Source organism: Tigriopus californicus, chromosome 4 (assembly GCF_007210705.1).
Source record: "Tigriopus californicus strain San Diego chromosome 4, Tcal_SD_v2.1, whole genome shotgun sequence".
Classification (NCBI taxonomy): domain Eukaryota; kingdom Metazoa; phylum Arthropoda; class Copepoda; order Harpacticoida; family Harpacticidae; genus Tigriopus; species Tigriopus californicus.
In genome coordinates, this window is record NC_081443.1 from 187,403 (window position 1) to 209,008 (window position 21,606).

A 21,606-nucleotide genomic window follows, 5' to 3' on the forward strand; every position below is an offset into this window, starting at 1 on the left:
GTTGTTCTTCATGGGCCCATGTTGAATAAGTCTTGTTCTTCTCCTTTTCCCCAACGGCCGTCACCTTCTATGATCAGGCCTCAGAATGGATCAGCTGATCTGGGACACAGTGTATTTGTAGTATTTGTAGTTTGTAGGGAGTCAGTGGAGTCAGTGGAGTCAGTGGAGTTAGTGGCTGTTGGGCTGGACCTAATTCAGCAGCTGCCCGTTTCATAAATAGAGGACAGTCAGAAACAGAACCGTCTGGGGTTTCCATCCATTGTACGAGCCTCGTCGAACCAGTGACTTCAAAATGGCCTCTTGCTTGCTACAAAGACTGTCAGGCCTCTCCTGCGCCGAAAAGCATGCCCTAGCCAAAGGCCTTAAGGTATGAACCCGTGGGTTGAGGGGGTTAATGAATAGGGGTGATTTCGTGCGTTTCGTGCGTTGGCCCGTCCGTCATGGCGCTGTCCTTGCCTGTTGGCGCCTCTCTTGACTCATGGACGCTTGAGCCATCCCAAGATTTGGGCCGAATCAAAGTCAAATCTCATCTAAAATCAATGCTTATCCACCATGAATCAAGGATGATCGCATTCAAAAATGGCGGACCATGCGGCCTTTCAGGGTGGAAAGACCACAAGGCTGGCTGGGCATGGTTTTATTCTATTCGGGCCCGAAATGACATGCACGGGCATCGACTCCTACTCATTCATGCCTAATGGCAGCTCCGCCTATCTTTGGCGTCGATTTGAAGGCTCACTTGACTTAGCCCTGTGGAGCTGTGGAGCAGCTCATCCTACTTTCCTCCCCATAAATGACCCAGTCTCTTTCTCTCTTTCTTTCTTACTTGGTCTTTTGGGGGTGGGTCAGGTGGTGTCCAGTGCGCCCAATTCGCCCCGTCGTCAGGGCGCCTCGCCCAATTTGGTGGGCGGGGTCCATCATCAGAGTGTGCGCCCCTTGTCCGTCCACGAGCACGTGTCCATGTCTTTGCTGAAGGAGGCGGGTGTACCCACGCCCAAATTCGGTGTGGCTCAAACCGCCGAGGCAGCCCAGCAAATCGCGGCCGATCTCAACGTGTCCGATCTCGTGGTCAAAGCTCAGGTAAGGGCCCACCTGCCCGGTCCCATTGACAGCCCAGAGGGCGATTGGCCTTCTTTCAACCGGGTATCTTATAGGTTTTGGCAGGTGGACGCGGCAAAGGATACTTCAAGAAAGTTGGGAAAGGCGGCAAAGGCGGCGTTCAATTGGTTTACAATCCCGATGAGGCCAAAGTGGCGGCCCAAGAAATGATTGGTAAGACAGACCGACCTAATCTCGACCTGCCCTGAGCCCTTGACGTGGTTTTTGAGACCAATTCGCCGTATTGAAAACAAAAAAAAATCTGACCTGGAGTGAGAACCAAAGCCTGTGACAAGGGCGAGGTTTTCTTTCTTGGCCTTTTACCTAGAAAGCGCCCTGAGCGACAGGTGTTGAAGTATGATGGATTCCCCAAGATTGCTCTGAATTTCAGGCGACTTTCTGATCACCAAACAGACGGGCGAAGCTGGCCGGATTTGCAACTCTGTCATGATCACCGAACGGAAATACACGCGCAAGGAGTTCTACGTGGCTTTCATGAACGAGCGGGCCTATTCGGTAAGATAATGATCCCCAAAATCCTCTAACCAGAGCCATGATGAGACATCATGGCGCTCGGCGCTGCCAGGCCATCATGCCTAAACAATTACCCGATAATCTTAGATCGGTATGAAATCGTGATCAGAATAGAAAGACCAGGATTTTTCTTGCGGATTTCCTTATCGTCACTGGGAATGGAAACCCCAGCAGCCCAAAATATAAGAAAGTGATATCCTATTTAGTTTAAATTCACTTTGCATCTGATTCACCCACGAATTAGAGTTGGTGGCGAGTCTTTGCATTTTGAATGTAGAGGTGATTTCTGCCTGAGCAAAACATGGTACTTTCACTAATTTTTTGAAAGTTTCTAATCTATTAGTTGTTGCCATTAAGTTAGACTTTCTGTAATGCTCTTGAAGATTAAGTAGTGGTGCTAGGGCGAGTCCAGACTCGAGTCCGAGCGCACTAGAGTTTTTTTACTCGATTTTCAAGAAATTTCATGTAATAAAAGAATGTTCTCGGTAGGTTTTCAGTTTTAAGTCAAGCGTCGTCTTATTGAATTGAGTTAGCAGCCCTCCTTTGTTTGATTCCTTGAAGGGTCCCGTGATGATTGCCTCGGCCGAGGGAGGCGTGAACATCGAAGATGTGGCGGCCAAGAATCCCGACGCCATCCACAAATTTCCCATCGACATCCATGAAGGTCTGTCCTTGGCCAAGGCCAAAGAGGCCGCCACCAAATTGGGCATTAACGCTAGCAAAGCAGATGAAGTGGCCCAAATCTTTGTCAACTTGTACAAGATGTTCGAATCGAAAGACGCCACCATGGTGGAGATCAATCCATTTGCCGAAGACTCGAATGGCACTTGTAAATACGATCAATATTTAATCTCAGAGAGTGATGATACTCTCACTGACGTAATAAGTTTCGGATCCAGGATTTCAATTCTTCGTTTTAGATTTCTGCTTGGATGCCAAACTCCGATTTGATGACAACGCCGATTTCCGTCAAAAAGAAGTCTTTGCTCAACGGGATTGGAGTCAAGAAGATCCCAGTGAGGTGGAGGCGGCCAACCATAACCTGAACTACATCGCCTTGGACGGAGACATTGGATGTATGGTCAACGGAGCGGGTTTGGCCATGGCCACCATGGACATCATCAAGCTCCATGGCGGATCTCCGGCCAATTTCTTGGACGTGGGCGGTGGAGCCACGGCACACCAAGTCAAAGAGGCCTTCAAGATCATTACCAGCGATCCCAAGGTAAGGAGGGGCCTTGCTCTCAATCAACGATAATTGGTTTCACACCTCTGAGTCTTGGAATTGCTCTAGGTGAATGCTATTATGGTCAACATTTTTGGCGGCATTATGCGTTGTGACGTCATTGCCGAGGGTATCATCGAAGCAGCCAAGGAGCTTCAATTGGCCACGCCCATTGTGGTTCGATTGCAGGTACAACCACCTTAACCTCCACTAGAACCTCAATTTAAAAAAGATCCTCGTGTTTCCCAAAATGGACCCTCAAAAAGTCCCCGTTTGGCCGTTGTACTGACGTTTTTGTTTGCGATTTGCCTCTAACAACTGTTTTTAACCCCCTCACCCCAAGGGCACACGAGTGGATGAAGCCAAGGTTCTCATGGCCGCTTCAGGCATGAAGATTCTGGCCGTGTCGGATCTGGAAGAAGCCGCACGAATCGCCGTCAAGATCTCTCACATTGTCGACATCGCCAAGGAAGTCGATCTAAACATTAAGGTCCGACGCGAGCGGGACGACGAGAAAACGCCCATTTATCTGCATTAATCATAATCCTCCTCCCACCACCACCCTTCCATTCAACCTCCCACTGAACATTAACAGCGACTCCATCAAATATGCATTCTTGATTTTTTTTCAAAGTGGATCCCGCATTTATGAAGACAATCCGAGAGAAACGTCAGAGGGTAATGTTTGATTTTCGCTGTTCTTGTTTTTAATGCGCTTTACGTACGTATGTGCCAATCGATAATGCTACATTATTGCTGCAAAGAGAAATAAGAGAGCACTGTGCAATCGCTTTTTTTAGCCTACAATTCTACGAAGGCGCGTGCTCATTCGAAAGCATGATAGTTAATCCCAAAGAAGTCATGTCAACCACATTTTTAATTAGCTTCGAGAAATCGGCAGTGATCTCGCAATTCATGATGTTAGTTTGACTACTTGTCTAATATGAAACATATATAAGCGCTTATCAGCTACGTTACAGAGCACATTTTGGATGTAAGCGAAAATTGTTGTCTTTTTATCAAGTTTTTTCTCATGCATGCTGTTCATACATTCCTACAAAACAAAAAAAATGAAAGATTGAGAGAGCTAAAAGTTTGCATAATGTACGGCTAATATATTGAAATTTGATCCTTATTATAATTAAAGAAAATTGTCCAAACATCGAAAAATTACACTTCGACTTCTGCATAATGATGGAGGAATTTGCCTTTTCTCGACTTTGTCTGAACACATTCCAATTCCAATCAGTAAATATTGTATCCCAAAAAGAAAGAAAAAAAAGGACTGAAAAGTGAAAAAGGAGCACATATTTTTTCAAAATTTTTAATGCATTCTATTGAATGAAGGAGAAGAACTGATGCACGTCCTGCCTGTATTCGTACGTGATATGCATTACGATCGGTTCAAGTACATACTTGTCACTAGACTTGTGTCGGAAAAAATGCTCAACGAACACAAAATTGTCCTGGATGTACCAACCTCAAAATCCACACGACATTTCGTCTCGCTCCCTTCTAAATAATCCATTATTTCTCGGGACACGAATATTGCTTTTTTGGTCGTGGGTCTTTTCCTCGAGTATTTTTGACGTGTGAATTGGTCACATGTCTCTTTCGAATCCGCTCGACCTGACCGTCGACTGTTTGAAATGCTTGCAGGGTACCAATGTGGACGATGCCAAAGTGATGATTGGGTCTTCTGGCATGAAGATCTTGCCCGTGGACAATCTGGACGAAGCGGCTCGTTTGGCCGTGAGGCTCTCGAATATCGTGGGCATTGCCCGAGAGGCCCATGTGGATGTGAAGTTTGAGATTCCCATCTGATCCTGTTCGGCGACGACGATGCAAGAACCTCCCACACCCAATCTCTCTCTCTTCTCTTTCTCTCTTTGTAAAGTTCGCTCATCAACCTCAAAAAACGCGAAAAGATAGTTAGTCACTGACTATCGGGCAAGGATCCCATTTTTATAGACATCCTATGCGACTCTTATTATTGTTTTGCTATTAGCGTATGTTCATGTGCTTGACGACACAATGAGGCATCAAATTGTTCCTTGTGAGAGGATTACGTTGACTCTCATGATTTTTCTCTCATTCAATTTCCTTCATTCCCAATTTCATTTGCTCTCTGTTCTTGACCACAAAAACCTGTTGAGGCTTCAAAGCCAGCGACAAGATAAAGGGTCGTTTTTTTCGAGAGTGAATGTATTAAGTTGCTCCTTTGAGCAAAATTCTGAGATCTTTTTGAAACGTGTTCTAGTCTCAATTTAAAGTTTTTCCTTGCGAAAGAACAAGATCCTGAAAAGTAGCAGAAGCAAAACGAAGTAAAGTTTACAGATAGAGAGATTTATAAATCTAACGGAAGATATATGTGTACATACGTACTGAAGATGACGAATTATGTGCTGCGAAATCTAAGATCAAAACATGAAATACACCGAATGAGAGTGGCTCCAAAAGGATTTGATTAGTCAAGAAGGGGTAAGCCAAGATTTGTTTAAATTTTGAGATAAACATGTCTAAGAGATCGATTTTTTTGGCAAGATGAATCTGTTTCCGTATGGGAATTCCAAATTTGGCAAGTCCTGTCACTAAATCTGGAATACGAACAAGGCTCAACATCAATGATTGCATCAATGATCTTGACTTTATTTGCAAGTAGTTTTACGTAATTTGATCAAAACCATAGGCTCCCTAAGCTACACGAAATATGGTTTACGTTTGGCACTGTGGAGGGTGCTTAGAGGGTGTTAGCCTCTACCAAATATTGGACCGATTCCTCTTTATGGAATTATAATGCGTTTGAGTTGTTTTTGGTTAATTCTATCAAAATTTTCCTTATAACTAGGGTGCCAGATCACAACGTGTCTGAACTTTTAGAGATAAGGTCCCCCATTCATCAAACGAACTTTATGAGACTTTTGCCATAATTGGTCCTTTTCCATTCTTACTTGCGTGTCTGAAACATAGAAGCCATTTAAAAGTGACAAAAAGTCCGGCAAGTATTTGTTCCCATTGCCAATTAAATTGAATTTTGATACTGTTTATTGCCAAGGCCACTTGAGCATTAAAATGATAAAGATAGAATATAGTTATAGATCGTAAAGAAGAATCGAATAGTTCGCGGATTTGTTGTTAAACAAAGTTTCATATTTGCTGGTCCTGAAAGATCTGTAAAGGGTGCTTAACTTTACGTCTGGTAATTTAGCAAAACAGTTTGTATCCTAAAGAAGACCGACTCTGATCTCATTTTAATCAGTCAGCCCAAGATAATAGCTATTTTCATTCCCTTTACGTACGGCATACCCATGCATGACATATTTGCTCATTGTTGCCTACGTATTGATCTATTTATACACAAGTGTCCCTTCCAAGGCCACTGAAGATATCCATGTTTCCATTCATCAACTGGCTTTACCGATTTGGAACGCTCCGCGTACGTATTCGCTATGGTGCCACCACGAGTAGTTTCCCATGGGAGAATGGTGCATTTTAAGGTCCAAGATATTCACCTTGAATAAATCATCACCGATCATCTCTGTTGGAGGCTGGAGACTAGTGGCTGGATCCAAGGCAAGGAGAGTGCTTTCAAATAAACATTTCAAATTCCACGGCCGTCTGGACCGGGCATTAAACAAAACCCTCTTTTCATTTGATTTTCTCTATCTCAATTGAACTAAGTCTGGGCACGCATTCAAAGGTGCTAGACACCATTGGAACGAACACCATGTCCTTGGGTCCAAGATCCAACTACGGCTGGCACGCCTTGTCCTGTGGTCCCATGGACTTGTCCCCTCGTTGTATTCGAGCCTTCGCCACTCCAGCATCGTCCAGTGAGGACTCATCTTTGTCGTTGCCTCCGTCTCATCGAGAATGGCTGCCGTGGATTGCTCCCATCTTGATTGTCCTGACCCTGATGACCTTCCTGGCTAATGTTTTGGTGCTGTTTGTGTTCTACAAGAAGCCCAAGATCCGTATCCATTCGAATCTGTTCATGGTGGCCTTGGCCATGGCTGATATATCGGTGGCTACTCTGGTCATGCCACTTAGGCACGTAACATCAGCCGCCTCGTTCGTCATCATTCCCACAACATTGACGAGCATCGCAGCCTTTTTCCATTCAACCTTGACCCTCAGTCCTGTCTGATGAAGCAATATTCAGCTTTTGAAATGGTGTATACCTTGTGATGCCGTCTCTAAATGCTTGAAGTGCCGTTAGTTCTAGGAAGGATTGACCTGAGACAATCCTCCATTCAACCCCTTGGTTCCTGTCCCCCTTTTTGTAGTTCTGAACAAGAGCCACTGACTACGTGCATTGCACAATGTACAACTTGATCATGTGAAAGGCTCGAATGTGAATAGTGCGTAGGAGTGTATCGAGTTGCATTGGTAACCACTGATCCGTTCAATAGCTCTTTTCCCGAGCTTTCAAAGGCCGGGGACGAAAAGCAATGGAAAACAAGACTGACGATTCTCTCTGGAGAAGAACAAAATCTTGGCTCAATATATGGTCCATCGAATCAATTTGTTTTCTCATTTATTCTCGCACCTTCATTGAGAGAAGGATTTGAAGATGAGCTGTGAGGTCTATTGTACTGAATATTAACGCAATTCATATGGCTCACATTAGAGAGAGACTCTGTACGTAGTATGTACTGTACTGTACTGCACGTATGTACGTAACTTGAACGATCGAGTACATCACCTGTGTTGTAATTGAATGCCAGAATATCAGAGCGGACCGACCATCTGCGGGGCCATCGTTCGGGTTGAATGGAAAGTGGTGAGCTCGGCCTTGTTTTGGTTGCTTGTCGTGGTGGCTCAGTATTTACAAATACATCAATCACTATGCGTGGTGGTTAGGGCCTCATTTGTGTCGATTCTGGATTTTCTCGGACTGCTATTTCTGTACCGTGTCCGTGAACTGCCTGGTGAGTGTGGCTTTCGATCGATTCCAAGCCGTCCTTTATCCCATGAAATATGCCCGAACGACCAAAACCACGCTCCAGGTACAACAAACGCATGTATGAATCTATTATTAATTGATCTATTTATCAAGTGTCCACTTCTCGGTGTTGGTGGTAGTTTCGATGGTTTCATTATTCCTTAGCCTTAAGCAAGCAAGCAAGCAAGCAAGCAAGCAAACAAAAATGTGGATCACACATTCTTTGTTGATCCCTCTTCCCACGAACCATTTGGCAATTAGGACATTGGTCTTATTGGCAACTGCAACCAGGCAAATTTAGCCTGAACCTCGCACATGTTCCACATACCATAACCAGACATAACTCAAAAGCTGCCAAAATGGAATATTTCCAATGAACAACGTAACATATACATACGCAGACTGGATCTTCAGTGACTCCAGACTCCAGCTCCTCGAAAAGGAAACGACAATTTCTGTTCCAAGTCTCAAATTGGACCAACACTCGTAGTTTTGAAACCACAACCAGACCGTTCGACGACATCGGTTGTTGCCTCATTGATTGTTGCTGCTATGTATTGCCGTGCTCTTCCGTGGTTGTTGCAGGTCAGTCATAACCTGATTGTGACCTGGATGGTGAGCTTGTGTCTGATCTTTCCCCTGGTCTTGACGTTCTTAATTGATCCCAAGTCGATCAACTATCGGGAGTGCTCGATCACGTTTAACGGCCGAATGGGATTCCTTTTCTACACGTTCGCCGTGAGCTTTGCTCTCCCATTGATGGCCCTGATTGCCATTTATTGGACGATTTATGTCAAGACATCCTCGTCGTCGTCGTCGTCTTCGTCCCTGATCAGCTTCATTTCTCCTTCCACAAAGAGGAGGAGGAATAAGAAAAGAAAGAAGAACACAGTCAAACCCATCACACCAGTCCTGGACCAGGACCAAGCCCCAGCCCCAGCCCAAGCCCAGGACCACACCAAAGGACGATTCGAAGGATCTTCTCCTCCAACTCAAAGTCCGCTGGGATCTAGTACCTCGCCTATCTCGTCGGAGATCGTCATCCCGGGTGAAGGTTCGTCTCCATTGGACAACCGACCGGACTCACCGGACATTCAGATTGACGCCAAGAAGAACGAACCGTAAGTACATAAGTACTTCCGAAAAGAAATGCTTATCTTGGAGAGTGTTGATCCCTGACATGTCTTTCCTGTAGTGTTCAGTCCTCAACAGAGGTCCGTCCGTTGAAAAATAAGTCCTTCGAAGTTCATTTGGCGCGGGAGCATCGCTTGGTTCGCATCATTTTTATTGTGGTTTTGGGCTATGTGGTCTGTTGGTTGCCCTTTTGGATCTGTTATCTGATGATCCCACTCTGTCATTTGGATTTCTGCCAAAGCATTCATCATCAAGGGGGCCTCGTTTTGTTCTGCCAATGGTTGGGTTACTTCAATTCTCTGGCCAATCCCATCATTTATAATGCTTTCAATCGAGACTTCAAGAGCGCCCTCAACGAGATTGTCGTCGCCATCAACAATCGAAATCCATGAACATCAAAGGAGTTTGTATTTGTAGTTCTTGTAGGCCAAGTGAACACACATAACTTTCAGAAAAGTAATTCGGATTTGTAGTAGAATATTTAGAGTTATGAGTGGATGACAGTGGCACAAAGTCATACGAGACAAAATCAACCATTACAGACAAATCATGAGACCTAGTATAGTACATAGTGTGCCGAGATGTTGAGTAGTTGTACTCTTTGGTCTTGAGTGTTGTTTGCCAAATCGGAAATATATGTGATACAACATTTGACATTCCACGTGTTTTTTTTTTTGAGCACGGAAGGGACTTCAATATTATTTGTCATTGGTTTTCACTTTGTTCCCGACCGATGATCACATTTATGGCGGTGACAAAGCTGATCGACCTTATTCCATTCGACACGATCCAGGTTGCCAAAGTTCAGTTCGGGATACATTGGAACATGGGAACATTGGTACAATAACATCAACGAAGCGGGGATAGAGGATAATAAAGCTCCAATTCATTGGACCGTGTTCCATGATGTGACAATTTGTAGCACCAACACCGCCAACCAACCCTAACTTTTGTAAGTCTTTGTATTGGTGGCCACCCGGTCTGTGGATATATTCCACTGGTTTGGATCACTGAAGGTCATTCGCGATTGGTGCACTACTCCAATTTCACAGAGCTGAGCACAGGGACATAATAACAACATTGAAGAGGAAGCGATGAGTGTTCCAGGTTCCACTTGGGTGTTCCCACTTTGAAATGGGAGCCCAAAATAGAAGACGATTTGCTCCTGAGGAAGTGGTATGGATTGCCGCTGGGTGCGAATCGTCTGAAAGAAAGAAGAAACAAATCACAATAAATCATCCACGTTCCATATCACTTTTTTGGGGAAGGAGGGTGTTGTTGCACTCGCGCGAAGACTTGGCCGGGTTCATTTATATTCTTTCTTAGATTTACCAAGGCCGTGCTAGAAATAATAGATTTTCCACAATATGGTCCAAGCCTCTTCAGGATCTACGAGAAACTTTCTGACAGATTGGATCATGGCCCATGCACCACCGTTTCGGTGGGCTTTGGAACAAAATCGGTGACAAATGAGGAAAGTTCAGATGATTTAAGAAAATATAATGGCTTCTCCATGAACATCGCAATGACCTCTCTTTGGTGGGTGCCCTTGCCTGATAGTACTCAATGCGAAAATGGGGGCGAGGTGTGTGTGTGTGTGTGTGCGTCACTACTCCATGTGCTGGAAACGTTCTTCTTTGCCAACGAGCATAACACTTGAGAGGCGTTTCTCCTTTGCCGCCCACCCCCTTTGACTCCCTTTAGGCACAAGTTTAAAGTGCATCATCATGGCGATGGGGAAATCCCACGGATAAAGAGTGACCTTTTTGAGTCATAAAATTCAAGTGCAGGTTTTACTCGTCCTCCTCCTTGAACCGCGCAATCTACTGAAATGGGAACCAGTCATTTGGATCATTTTCCTCGACTGGCAGCACTTTTTAAAAGACGCGAGGACCAGTGCCACTGTGGATCCTAATTTTCTCACATTGCATCTGTAATTGCCCTAGGGCCTCATCATTAGATACTCGTTCCAGGAGGTGCCCAAGAAAACGCTCAAGGCAATTCAATCTAAAAGCTTTCACGTGGATCACTTTTACGACCTGGTTTTATGACGGCTTTTCCTTGGACACGCCAAGCTTTCTTGAAGCAAAGATGAACCGGAAACTCCCGAGCTGCTTCAATCGTATGTTCAAAGCCAGTTGTAAAAGAGGTGTTTTTAAGGTAGACTCGTGCAATACATTAATCATATGTTTTGGGTGCGGCACCCTTGGGAGGGGACTTCGGCATTTCTTTCAGATGAGGCAGTTGAGAACAATTTCAATGAGCCAAAATGTTCTTCCTTTGGTATGGAACGGCTAACGATGCATCGTTCATAAAACAAGTCACCTTTAGGCAGTGCTCTAAAATTTGCTTCATTCAAACCTTGACGGCCTTTTCGGCGATCCAATTTCATAACGCGCTGTATGTGAAAAGTGGCCGGTTATGACGCACTCTGCTTTATCCAAACATCTCCAATCCGAACTGCAACGAGCAGGAGAAATGTCTCCAATTTGATGAAGCTTTTCTTCAAATTTGCCTATGCTCCTTGGATCGGTCCGAGGAAGGTTAGAGTCCAAGTTGAAATTCAAAGCTAGGCCATCATTGGCTTCTGGCACGATTCTGGTCTAGACTTTAGTTGCACGTAAAGCACGTAAAGCTTTCGGAGGCGACAGTGCCACTACCAGACTCTTTCGCGAGAAAGCACCCTCATTGGCCTTTGGCCTTCTCAGCCCTTTTTTGGTCCCCAAATTGATGAACTTTGGTGGTTGCCTTCTTCTCATTTCTGCGGGAGCCAACCCACGCAAAGTAGGGATTTGCAATTTTTGCTTCTACAGACATCTCAAATTCTAATCATTCTTGAAGTGACCTTGAGTGTTCCACAAGAATTTGGCAGCATTAATTGAGTTAATACATCGATGACATCACCTGATCAACTGAAGCTCGATTAACCTGATGAGACGAAATCGCCATTTCCAAACGTGAATCTGGCATAATAAAGCGCCGAAACTGGATCAGGTTCGTATTTTGCCATATTGGCTCAGACATTGGCATGCTGTGTGTTTGAGGGGAAAAACTTTGGAACAACATCCAGAGCCATCGTCATTTCCTACTCGAGTTATTGTTATTACTGTTGGCCCCTACCTACGGACGGCGAAGACTTGACATATGTCAGACAAACCGGGGGAAATTACAGCCTTGTTCTTTGAAAACTTGGACCAATCTTGCAAATCTACTTTGGAAACTAGCTCATCCATATTTAGAAGAGGGAAGAAGAGATCATGGAACGCAGAACTTGTCAAGGAACTAGTTGACTTCCCACATATCGTACCTGTACAGGCAAATGAGTTTCGTGGGTTGTCTTTCTATTGGATGGGCTTCAGATGAGGGACTGATCTAGGTTCAATGAGTATCAAGTTGGATTATTTGAATGAACGTAGGTCGTTGACAAGCCCCGACATAAGCAAGTCAGCAGATTAAAGAAACATATTTCATAGGAAAAGTTCTGGTTTTGTCCAGGACTCAAAACAAAAAGATGATCCAAAAAAGGCTGAAAAGTTTGTCTTTCATTTTAATTTCAGGGTGACTTTTGAGATACTTACTTTTAACCCTTGGCGTATGCAATGGAACCCGTTTATATCGCCTCCGATTATATAGTCTATTCGCTTTTATCGTCGTTTTTTCAAAATCTAGATTCATTTTCATTTTTTTAATTTGAAATGACTCCGCTTACAACGTCGCCTCACTCCGGATATATCGTCATTTTGAGACAAGTTTATATGCACAATTACTTTTACTCAAATCTTTCGTTTCTGATTACAAACCACAGCTAAGCCAGCTTGTTGCGTGAAATGTTAAAAAATATTAACCTTCCTTGTCAATTAGATATCGAAAACAAACACTGAATACAGAAAAAATCTGATCACCCTGCTTGTTCATTTGGCCGCCACTCAAGCCGAATTCAACTTGGTCTTGAGTTTGAATGTGTCTCCAAAACATTCCATGATCGTTTCCTTGGAAATTAAAAGAAGGTTTCAAAAGTTGGAGCTGCTTTTGAGTTATATATCATTGCAACACTCGTACTTATTTCGTATATAACGTCGTTATGCACCTGTTAGAGAATATCCGGATATATCGTCAATCCGAATATAACGTCAATCCGAATATATCGTCAATTTGGCTCGGTCCCGAGGGCGACGATATAAGGGGGTTCCACTCTACTAACAACTAGGTTCTCTCTTATCCAATAGCTCTGATGGTTGCAATGATTTGTCCATTAAATAGACAAGTTCGAGGGCTAAGAGCTAAAAACTATATAAAAAGATGGGATAAAATCCCAAATTAATTATTCGCGGATACGACTGAATGATCGTTGAAATCGAATAAAAGCCGAGTTTCTCCTCTCCCATCATAAAGCACACTTGCCCGAACCTTCCAAAAGTTTGTCAACTGGCGTTGAGAAATTCTTTAATAGCTTTTCAATGCTTCAATTTTTCAAATTGTTCAATAATTCTCCCATTCTCTCCCAAATCTCCCAACAAACATATTATTAAAAAGACAAAGGACACTATTCTACGTGTGAGCAAGGAGATCAGGGTCGGTCAAAAGCGATTGAAGGATGCAATTTGTGCTCAAAAGGACATTTCAAACGACGGTCACTCAATTCCAAGTGTCAGCTGTTGGAAGCATTTAAGGAAATTGGTCTGTTGAACGGAAGTTCAATAAATAGCATAAATAAAACGACTCTTTTGAACGAAGATTGGAGCCTTTGGACGCTCTGGACCACAATTTACTTCAACAGCAGGAGTACATGTACTAAATGGCGGCAGCTCTTGAGGTTATGGTGTCCGCTTTTCCCCTGAAAATGAGCTAGTACAGTAGTAATCGAATGCCTCGATTGATCCGATCCCGGAAAATTATGCAGTACAACAGTAGGTACGTGATATTGGCTTCCCCCTTTCCCCTCGCAATTAGCCCGAGCTTGCCACTGAATGAAAAGATCACTTTGTGTCGATCACAACCCATGCCAGCCACCATCATGGTCGTGGTGTTGTTGTCGGCCATCCTCATTACATGTTGACAGGCTAGGTCTTGATCGATGAATCATCGTCCTCTTCTTCCTCTTGCTCCTCACCTCATGCATGTCAAGCTAAGTCAGGCCCATGAGAGCGTCTCAGTCAATCTCACGTGTGGAGGAACACTCGAGAGTCGGAAGAACTTTGGTCGGAGAGCGAACGATCCATCCCGCAGAAACCAAGAAGGGACCTCGACAACCACAACTAGACTTGCTGAGGCGACCCGTTCCACTTGGTCCCTGACGCCGACGTTGGATCCAATTTCTTTCGAAATATTGATAGAGATCTAAAGTTAGTATTGCCAATGGTTCCTAGGCCCTGGGAAAGAGCACCACCCCTCCTCCTCCTCCTCCTCGCCAAATTTCCCCCAGGATGGCAAGCGCGGGATCGATCGTGAAGATGGAGACTTGAATCGTCCCTATCTAATTTACGGATCGCTTTCAACTCACTAGGTTTCTTCCTTCGGAGGGAAATGTGAAAATGCAAGTCTTGAATAGATTGGGGAGGGCCCCTTTTATCCATCCCGACGTGTGTGCATGTATATGTGGACGCACATGTAGGTACATCCAAAGGCGCAGATGTCGCATAGAGTGCCGTTTCAGCCTCGTTTGATCTCACTTTAAGTCTGTCGTAACCATTTGAGGGGGATGAAGCTTAAAAAAAGAAGAGCAAGGAAGACAAGCCAGCGGTTTCTCACTCTACCTCAAGCTGGGCATGATAACTATGATGTATTGTTTGTTTGTACGTATGTATGTGTGTATGATTGGTTGATGACTTAACTCTTGCTTCTTCACGCTCCCTTCAAGGAAGATAGCTTCCTACTTGCCTCTCGTATGTAAAATATATTCATATGAAAAGTGAGAGGGAACTTTGGATCCTTCATCTCCTCATTTCAAATTTAAGGGACAGCCCAACGAGGAGAAACTTTTGAGCCAGCACAAAACACCGCGGCCCCAACCTGATTGGAACACACTATTATACTTCTTATGCACCCTAAAAAAAGGGTAAGGCTATGGTACTATGGTATACTACTACGTAGATTATACCTACATGTATGGAAATTTGTCATCTACAACCAATGATATATATATGACCAAGGAGTAGTCTTTTTTCCATTGCAATTTGGAAGACAAATCCTTGTCAAGTGAAAGTGGCCCTCAACCTTCGTCATCCCAGGCCCACCAAGCGTGAAAAGTAGTCCTTTGACGAGCAAGTGTGACACAATTTGAATTTTTTGACGCTCCAATCTACATTGATGAGCTTCTTCGGTTATCACAAGGCCTGCTTCTCTCCAACTTGACACCCAATATGACAAGAGTGGATCGACCTTGCTCTGTGGTTCGAAACCAGTGCATGAGCGTGTGTGTTTTCCCGGTGGAACCAAACAGGAGTGGGAGAAGGAGGAGACCAAGGTCGTCGATATGTACGTACGTCGTAGGTGGGCCTGATTTCCTGAAACTCTCGCCACCGGATATGGGAAAGTCACATAATCCGTCGAGCAAGTTCTTCAAAGCCAACAAATACAATGTTCTGTACCCCTGCCTCCCAAGTCAAACTATCACTGAATGTCAACTTTGGGATTGCTACCGGGTTCTAATTTTAGTTGGGAATAAAGACCTAAATGAGTAGGCACAGCCAAGACGATCCAATTTGTGATGCAGATAAGACTAACCATACAGAACTCCATGGACTAACCTGCTTGTGAATTTGAGTTCGAAAGAAGTCCCGACGTGGGTTGAAAATTAAGGCTCACATTATCTAGTCTTCTTCATTTTGTAATCAGCCGCTGTTATTATTATTGTTAAAAAAGTCACCTATTTCCAATAGCGGTAAGGAAGAACAATGTCGACTGTGTGAAGACACCTCTATTTATCCAAATTCTCACGATTGCATTCCAAGCAATCTCATCAATTAGCGAGATGTGGAAGGAGGAGGAGAAGGAAGACGACGGTCTAACAAGGATTATCGTGGTATCGATGAAATGAATTACCTAGGGCCAAAATTAGTTTCGAAAAAGCTCCTATCAAACCTGTTTTAATCGGCTATCGTCTTGACATGAAATATTGGAGACCCGTGTCTGGAGCTTGATTTGTCTTCAATCCAATTCAAAGAAAAATGGGGGGGTTTTCCCACCTTTTCATCGCATTTTGTCTAGGATATTATTCCATTAATGGATCATCCGAGTGGTTTGAAGATTATCGAACTTTATCCTCTTCTCCTTCAGTGAGGCTAAAAACCTCGGGAATTCTTCATTTCATCTGCCAAAGGCCCAGTTCCTTTAAGTCCAAACAACTTTGAGATGGCGTGCTTCGGTTCTTAAAAAGCTGGGTAGATCCATTTCAAAGACCAAAAATACCCAATCTCTCATACACAAACGCCCTTGAGCCCATCTTAACCCAAAACCAAGGCAATCGCTCCCTTGATTTGGAACCCTCAAAAGCGTTCGATTATTCCCCATCTTTTTGTCGGGCCCAATGTCCATCAAAACAAAGGTATTGAAACCTAAGTGCCTAGCTAGCCATGTCATGTAAAAACCATGTGTACGTAGTGGGTGTGCACTGTTTATGTTGTACCTTTGAGGACGTGGACTCGTATGCTCTGGCTCTCGGAATTGGAAGGTAGACAAGTGAACAGACCACTATGACTGGCGTTGACTTTCTTGATGAGTAACGAGCTCAACGTGATCCCAGGTCGAGGATGGTTTTGGGCAAACTCGATCCGAAGGTTTGAATCGTCATAGTTATCCGTGTTAATGTAGCCACGCCCTTGACCCCCGTTGCTCCAGAGGTTTCGACGGCGGTGGTGGTGGCCTTTGGAACCCGAGGATTCTGACACTTCCACCAGCTAAAAGAAAGAGAGGAACAAGTGGAGGATCAAAGAATGTGCTAAAGGTGGGAGAAACAAAAGGAACACACTTCCACAGAGAGAGATTCGTCCACTTGGCTTTGGATCAGTTCCAAAAATGTCTTAAGGACAATTCAGGCGAAAAGACTTGCCTTAAGAGCACTAATTGAATCTTTCTGGTGACCACTTCTTGGCATCTCAAGATTGAAACTAACTTTAAATTAGGATCCTGGTGGAAAGGGGGCCTTGAAAGGGAAGGGCCTCTTGAAAAGTGGGGAATTCAATTGTCAACGAGATCTTTCATTGGAACATTGGTAGTGTGAGTGTCATCTAACCTTGCAGTAGATAAGGGATTCCATTGAACCGATGATTTAATTTCTCAACTTTTGATTAAGCCAATCATGTGTCTATCCATGGCACGAAATGTCATTCTAATTTTTTCAATGAGAATAAACTTGAACATTCTACATGCTTCTATGACTTTCAAAATAGATACTAATTCATTTGGAAATTAGAATTATGCAGGTTTTAGGATCAATTCTAGTAACCGATGAAGATTAATGTGCATTTTGCTAGCAAGTTAAACAAGCCTTCGAGAATCCCGGTTAGTTCGCAACATGAAATCTCCCTCCTTTCATTATTCAATTAACTTTCCTATAATATTAGTAGAGTACGTTGATGCTGCTATCCGGTAGAATCTTTCGGATTTCAAGTCAGATTTGGACAAAGTCTTAAAAAGCATTCGAGGGGTAACGATTAAACGAAGTGCAATCTTTCATGTTAATAGCAACGGGGATGACGGCCCTTGTACTCTTTGGTAAAGCTCGTGAAAACCCAAACCATAAAAAAAGAAGAAAATTTGAAGACAGATCATTTCAATAAGGGCGCTTATTTGCAACGTCATAAAGCCCAAACAAGCGACCTTCGCGGCCAGATCATCGTCGCTTCTGTTCATTTTAGTCATATCTAGAGGGAGCATTATTTTCAACGTCAGGTAGCCCAAACAAAACGGGAAGAGGCACGGTAGATTGCTAAATAAACTACTCGTGGCGTGCCGTGGAAGGGATTTCTTTTCTGGACATTATGTGACCCAGGTCGCTAGTTATACATAAGATTTTGAAAGAATTGACCAAAAACAATACAAGCGCATTATAGTACAATAAAGAGAAACCGGCCCAATCGGCCCTTCATTTGTTAGAGGCTGACTCATAAAAAGCGCCCTCTGAAGTGCAGAACGTAAACCATAATTCTCGCAGCGAAAGGGCGCTATGATTAGCAAATAAAAAGGAATAATATCACTGATCTTGAACTCGTTTCTCTCTCTTTTTAATTTGATTGACGTGTTTGCTTTTATTCCGCCAAAAAGGTAAAAGAGCCAGCTTCAAAAACAATGAAAAGCCTTGTTTTGATTCAAGATAAGCGTGGAATGACGTTCTTCGGCTTTTCCTTTCTTTGATAAGTGCTCTGTCTCACATGCACAAGTGAAGTTGTCCATCCACTGAATTTTGTCTCAGTTTATTGCTCTTTCAAGGGTTTTAGTGCCCTCTCATTTGCGGTCAAGTAATGGCTAAGTAAATTTGTGACAATGCGCTGGGCTGGTTTCCCCAGTCAGTCAATTCGGCCGACAACATGCAAGAATGAGTTGTTCAAGTCTGGAAGGGTGCCTTCCACTTTCAAAGGTTGAAGATATCGCACGCATGCACTTTGTACAACAACAACAACCACCACAACACGGTAATAAATTGCCTGCTGTTTTGGAAACGTTCATCACGTATGCTTGAGTTAATCCTTGAAGTGCTAAGACATTAGGAATGGCTTTCCAATATAGCGCTAACTCAGGGTTTCAGTTCTGCCTCAAACTAGGCTTGGAAATACATGATTCTTTAATTCTTAGAGCAAAGGTCATTTCTGTCGGACCTCAAAAGTGCCTTCTCATGAGGTGAACAACAGACAGGTCAGTTGGATGGATGTGCAATCAGATTGGCCTTTGGGCTATTTTTTGAGGGAAACCAATGCCTTTTGCTCCCCAGGAAGAGGATCCCTCTTTGGCACCCTTGACCGGTTCTTTGGTAGGTACACGACTGCTTGGTTGGATGGTTGGGTAGGACTGGATGAGATTACCTTTTGATCTTGTTTCCAAAAGACATAAGCTGGTGGATCCGGACTGATGACCAGGCAAGTTAAGTTGAGACTCGAGGCATAGTCCACGAACAAATCCTTCTCCCCGAGGATCTCCGTCCGAGGTTCTGCAAACAAAGTCGAAAAAAGATTAAGCCACAACCTCATCTTGCTCAAAAGACCAATTCAGACACTGGCCACGTACTTGACGGTATTATCACTTGACTATTTGAAACTGCTTTGGTTGGTTATCTGAAACTGGGATTACGGATTACTCCAAGTGCGGGCGCGGTATAGATAGTTATCCCTATATAATCAAGTATGTTTCCGAACTTTAATTGATAGGTGAGTCAGTCAGTCCGTGCTCCTTAATTACTAAACTCATTACATGCTCAATGCATTCAATTCCAATAAAGGGATAGCTGCGTTGGTTCGCATTATCAAGCCTTGTCCAACAGGATAGTTCCTTGACACCAGGAAAATAATAATCATAATAATGATAGAACTGACGAGAAGCAAACCCTCGAGAGCTGTTTTGACAAGCTTACTTACTATTAACTGTTTGGCACGAAGTCAGGTCTGGCAAACGCAAATTTGCGAGAAAATTGGTGGCTCTAAACTCGGCATGTTGATCCTGGCCTTTTCATTCAAAGCTAATCTTGTGCCCAGAGGAGACTTTTCGCCACTTCCTGATATGTCAACTCGGCGAAGGCCAAGAAACTTTGCCATTTTTCCCCCGTCGTCACTCTTTAGCTTGTGCTTCCTAGTTCGTGGGTGTTCCTCGTGTTCCATACAGCCTTGATTTGTTGAATCTGAAGAGTTTGGCCGTTTTTGTCTGATGTCTGAATGGCCAGAAGAGATATTTCAGGTAGCTTAGTATCTCCGTATAGACTTTGAGATGTTCCAACTTTGTTCCATTCGGGCCACGGAACGGATCTTGGCCGAAAGAAGCCATATTAATGCTTCGGTTAATTTATATTTGCACGACTGCCATGGAAAGTTTGTACTTCGCAACATCGCAAAGGCGAGCATTTTGGCGCACGAAAAGAGACCACAGTGAAAAAGGCGACCAACAACCATCCTGTTGCTTGAATTTTTTGAAATTCTTATCTTGACATTTTCATCGACAGCCTGACAATTGAATATCTGATTAAGCTTATGTTGCTTTATTTAAGTACGCTCGTGGCATTCAATTCATTTACTGACTTTAAGAGAAGACCTAAAAAACATCCAGACGGTTGTCAATTGGCACGGTTTGGCTGGGCCAAATTGAAATTAGAAATCGTATAAGCACATGACTGGGCCACGTCTACAGAATTGCAAGGCTTCCATGTTCAGGTGTGTGATTTAAATCATGTATGAAAGCCAACAGTCAGTCTCCTCCTCAGCAGTGAAGGCCAATAAAGACCATCGAGTTAGACGGTAATAAAGAGACTTCCGGGGATCGTCCTTAATGAATGTCAACCAATTATTGGAAACGGATCACTGAGCTGCATCTGCTCATATCGATATATTCCTATCCAGAATTGACAGGCTGGGGAAAAGGTCTTAATAATCTCCGAGAAGGTCGAACCGATTACCATCCGAGAGAGAGGGAGACATCGTGGCCGGTGAAACGGTAAAACTAGCTTGCCCAAAACCTAATCCAAAGGCATTTAAAAACCATCACCGATGGCCATTGGAACAGAGAATCCCCTTGAGAAATCAAGTCCCAAGTATTTTCGTCTTCGTTCATCCAGAAAAAAAGGGGGAAAGGGAAAAGCATCAGGCGAGTTAATGCAGAGATGCGAGACACGAGAGGCGAAAAAGGCCGCGGTGAATGCAGCACTCGCAGGACTCGTAGCACGAGCTTACCAGCCGTAGTGCCAGTGGTAGCATTGGCACTGGATGGTGCGGGTCTTGCCACTTGCCATAAAAGTTGATGATGTCGCAAAGAACAAAAAAATAACCCACTGCACGTCCTCCGCAGCCTCTTTGCTTTCAGGTGTTGTCATCACGACAATGCGTCTTGCTTGGACTGAGAGAACGAGGCAGACACAGAGACAGAGATGCACACTGCAAGGACGTACTCTTCAATAAGCGCTAGCCATTTGACACACGGCCAGAGTGTCCGTCGAACTCAAATATAAGACCCACTCATCTTATGCCATGGCAATTAGATGGGTTTTCACACAGGTGAGGTGAAGAAACTCATTAGGTTCCTGCCTAACTTTGAATGGCAATATATCCTCCGATAAGCTAGGGCGCGGGCGTGGCGCAATGTGTAATTGCGGCGGTGCATTTCTCGCACTTAAAATGCCATCACGTGCACAGGATGCAAGCATGAGCGTTTCACTGTTCCAGCAACATGCAGGCTATGGGGGAGATGTCCGGTGGAACAAACTTGCTTTTGCACAAACGCACTCACACACTCACACACTCACTCACTCACTCACTCACGAATGAGGCGGAGGTCGGCCAAGTCTTTTGATGATGAACGACGCACCACCCGAAACAATCCAAGGCCAACCTCGAACAATGATAGCAATCAAATAAGAACCAAGTTATGAGCTCGGTTGTTGTGTCTCAAAATTTGGAACATCCGCAATCCTCCACAAAGAAGACGAAGGCAGTAAGGCTGGCTTATCCTCCTCGCCCAAATTCAAGGAACGCGGGAC

At 44.0% G+C, this 21,606-nt stretch overlaps 3 protein-coding genes and 1 long non-coding RNA gene across 6 annotated transcripts in view; 2 read left to right on the top strand and 2 right to left on the bottom strand.

Moving 5' to 3' along the window:
• The first annotated feature begins 162 nt into the window (after positions 1 to 162).
• LOC131879315 (succinate--CoA ligase [ADP-forming] subunit beta, mitochondrial-like) lies at positions 163 to 5,307 on the top strand. Of its 2 annotated transcripts, XR_009373135.1 has the most exons (9): positions 163 to 367; positions 850 to 1,080; positions 1,155 to 1,272; positions 1,490 to 1,614; positions 2,194 to 2,461; positions 2,553 to 2,857; positions 2,927 to 3,046; positions 3,201 to 3,535; positions 4,517 to 4,542. XR_009373135.1 is itself a non-coding variant. In XM_059225604.1 (8 exons), exons 1-8 carry the CDS (start codon positions 293 to 295, stop codon positions 4,679 to 4,681), a joined length of 1,407 nt encoding a protein of 468 aa, XP_059081587.1. In that variant the 5' UTR covers positions 165 to 292; the 3' UTR covers positions 4,682 to 5,307. The 2 variants fall into 2 exon arrangements, 1 of the variants encoding a protein (XP_059081587.1); XM_059225604.1 differs by lacking the exon at positions 3,201 to 3,535 and having other exon boundaries at positions 165 to 367; positions 4,517 to 5,307.
• A 1,186-nt stretch (positions 5,308 to 6,493) lies between these two features.
• LOC131879317 (probable G-protein coupled receptor No18) lies at positions 6,494 to 9,586 on the top strand. Of its 2 annotated transcripts, none has more exons than XM_059225605.1 (4): positions 6,494 to 6,907; positions 7,683 to 7,881; positions 8,388 to 8,923; positions 8,998 to 9,586. In XM_059225605.1, the coding sequence occupies exons 1-4, from the start codon at positions 6,585 to 6,587 to the stop codon at positions 9,326 to 9,328; spliced, it is 1,389 nt and encodes a 462-aa protein (XP_059081588.1). In that variant the 5' UTR covers positions 6,494 to 6,584; the 3' UTR covers positions 9,329 to 9,586. The 2 variants fall into 2 exon arrangements, with proteins under 2 accessions (XP_059081588.1, XP_059081589.1); XM_059225606.1 differs by having other exon boundaries at positions 6,498 to 6,907; positions 7,683 to 7,866.
• LOC131879323 (uncharacterized) lies at positions 9,328 to 12,535 on the bottom strand. Its single transcript, XR_009373137.1, has 2 exons — positions 12,244 to 12,535; positions 9,328 to 10,140 (listed from the first exon to the last, which is right to left on the bottom strand). It is a non-coding gene; the product is annotated as an uncharacterized LOC131879323 (long non-coding RNA).
• Positions 12,536 to 16,416: 3,881 nt separating this feature from the next.
• LOC131879324 (uncharacterized) overlaps positions 16,417 to 21,606 on the bottom strand; it is a 38,500-nt gene continuing 33,310 nt past the window's right edge. Inside the window, exons 5-6 of the mRNA XM_059225613.1 lie at positions 18,953 to 19,077; positions 16,417 to 16,831 (exon numbers count right to left, since the gene is read on the bottom strand). Of these exons, the coding sequence (XP_059081596.1) occupies positions 16,550 to 16,831; positions 18,953 to 19,077 (407 nt within the window). The 3' untranslated portion in view covers positions 16,417 to 16,549. The remainder of the gene's footprint in view (positions 16,832 to 18,952; positions 19,078 to 21,606) is intronic.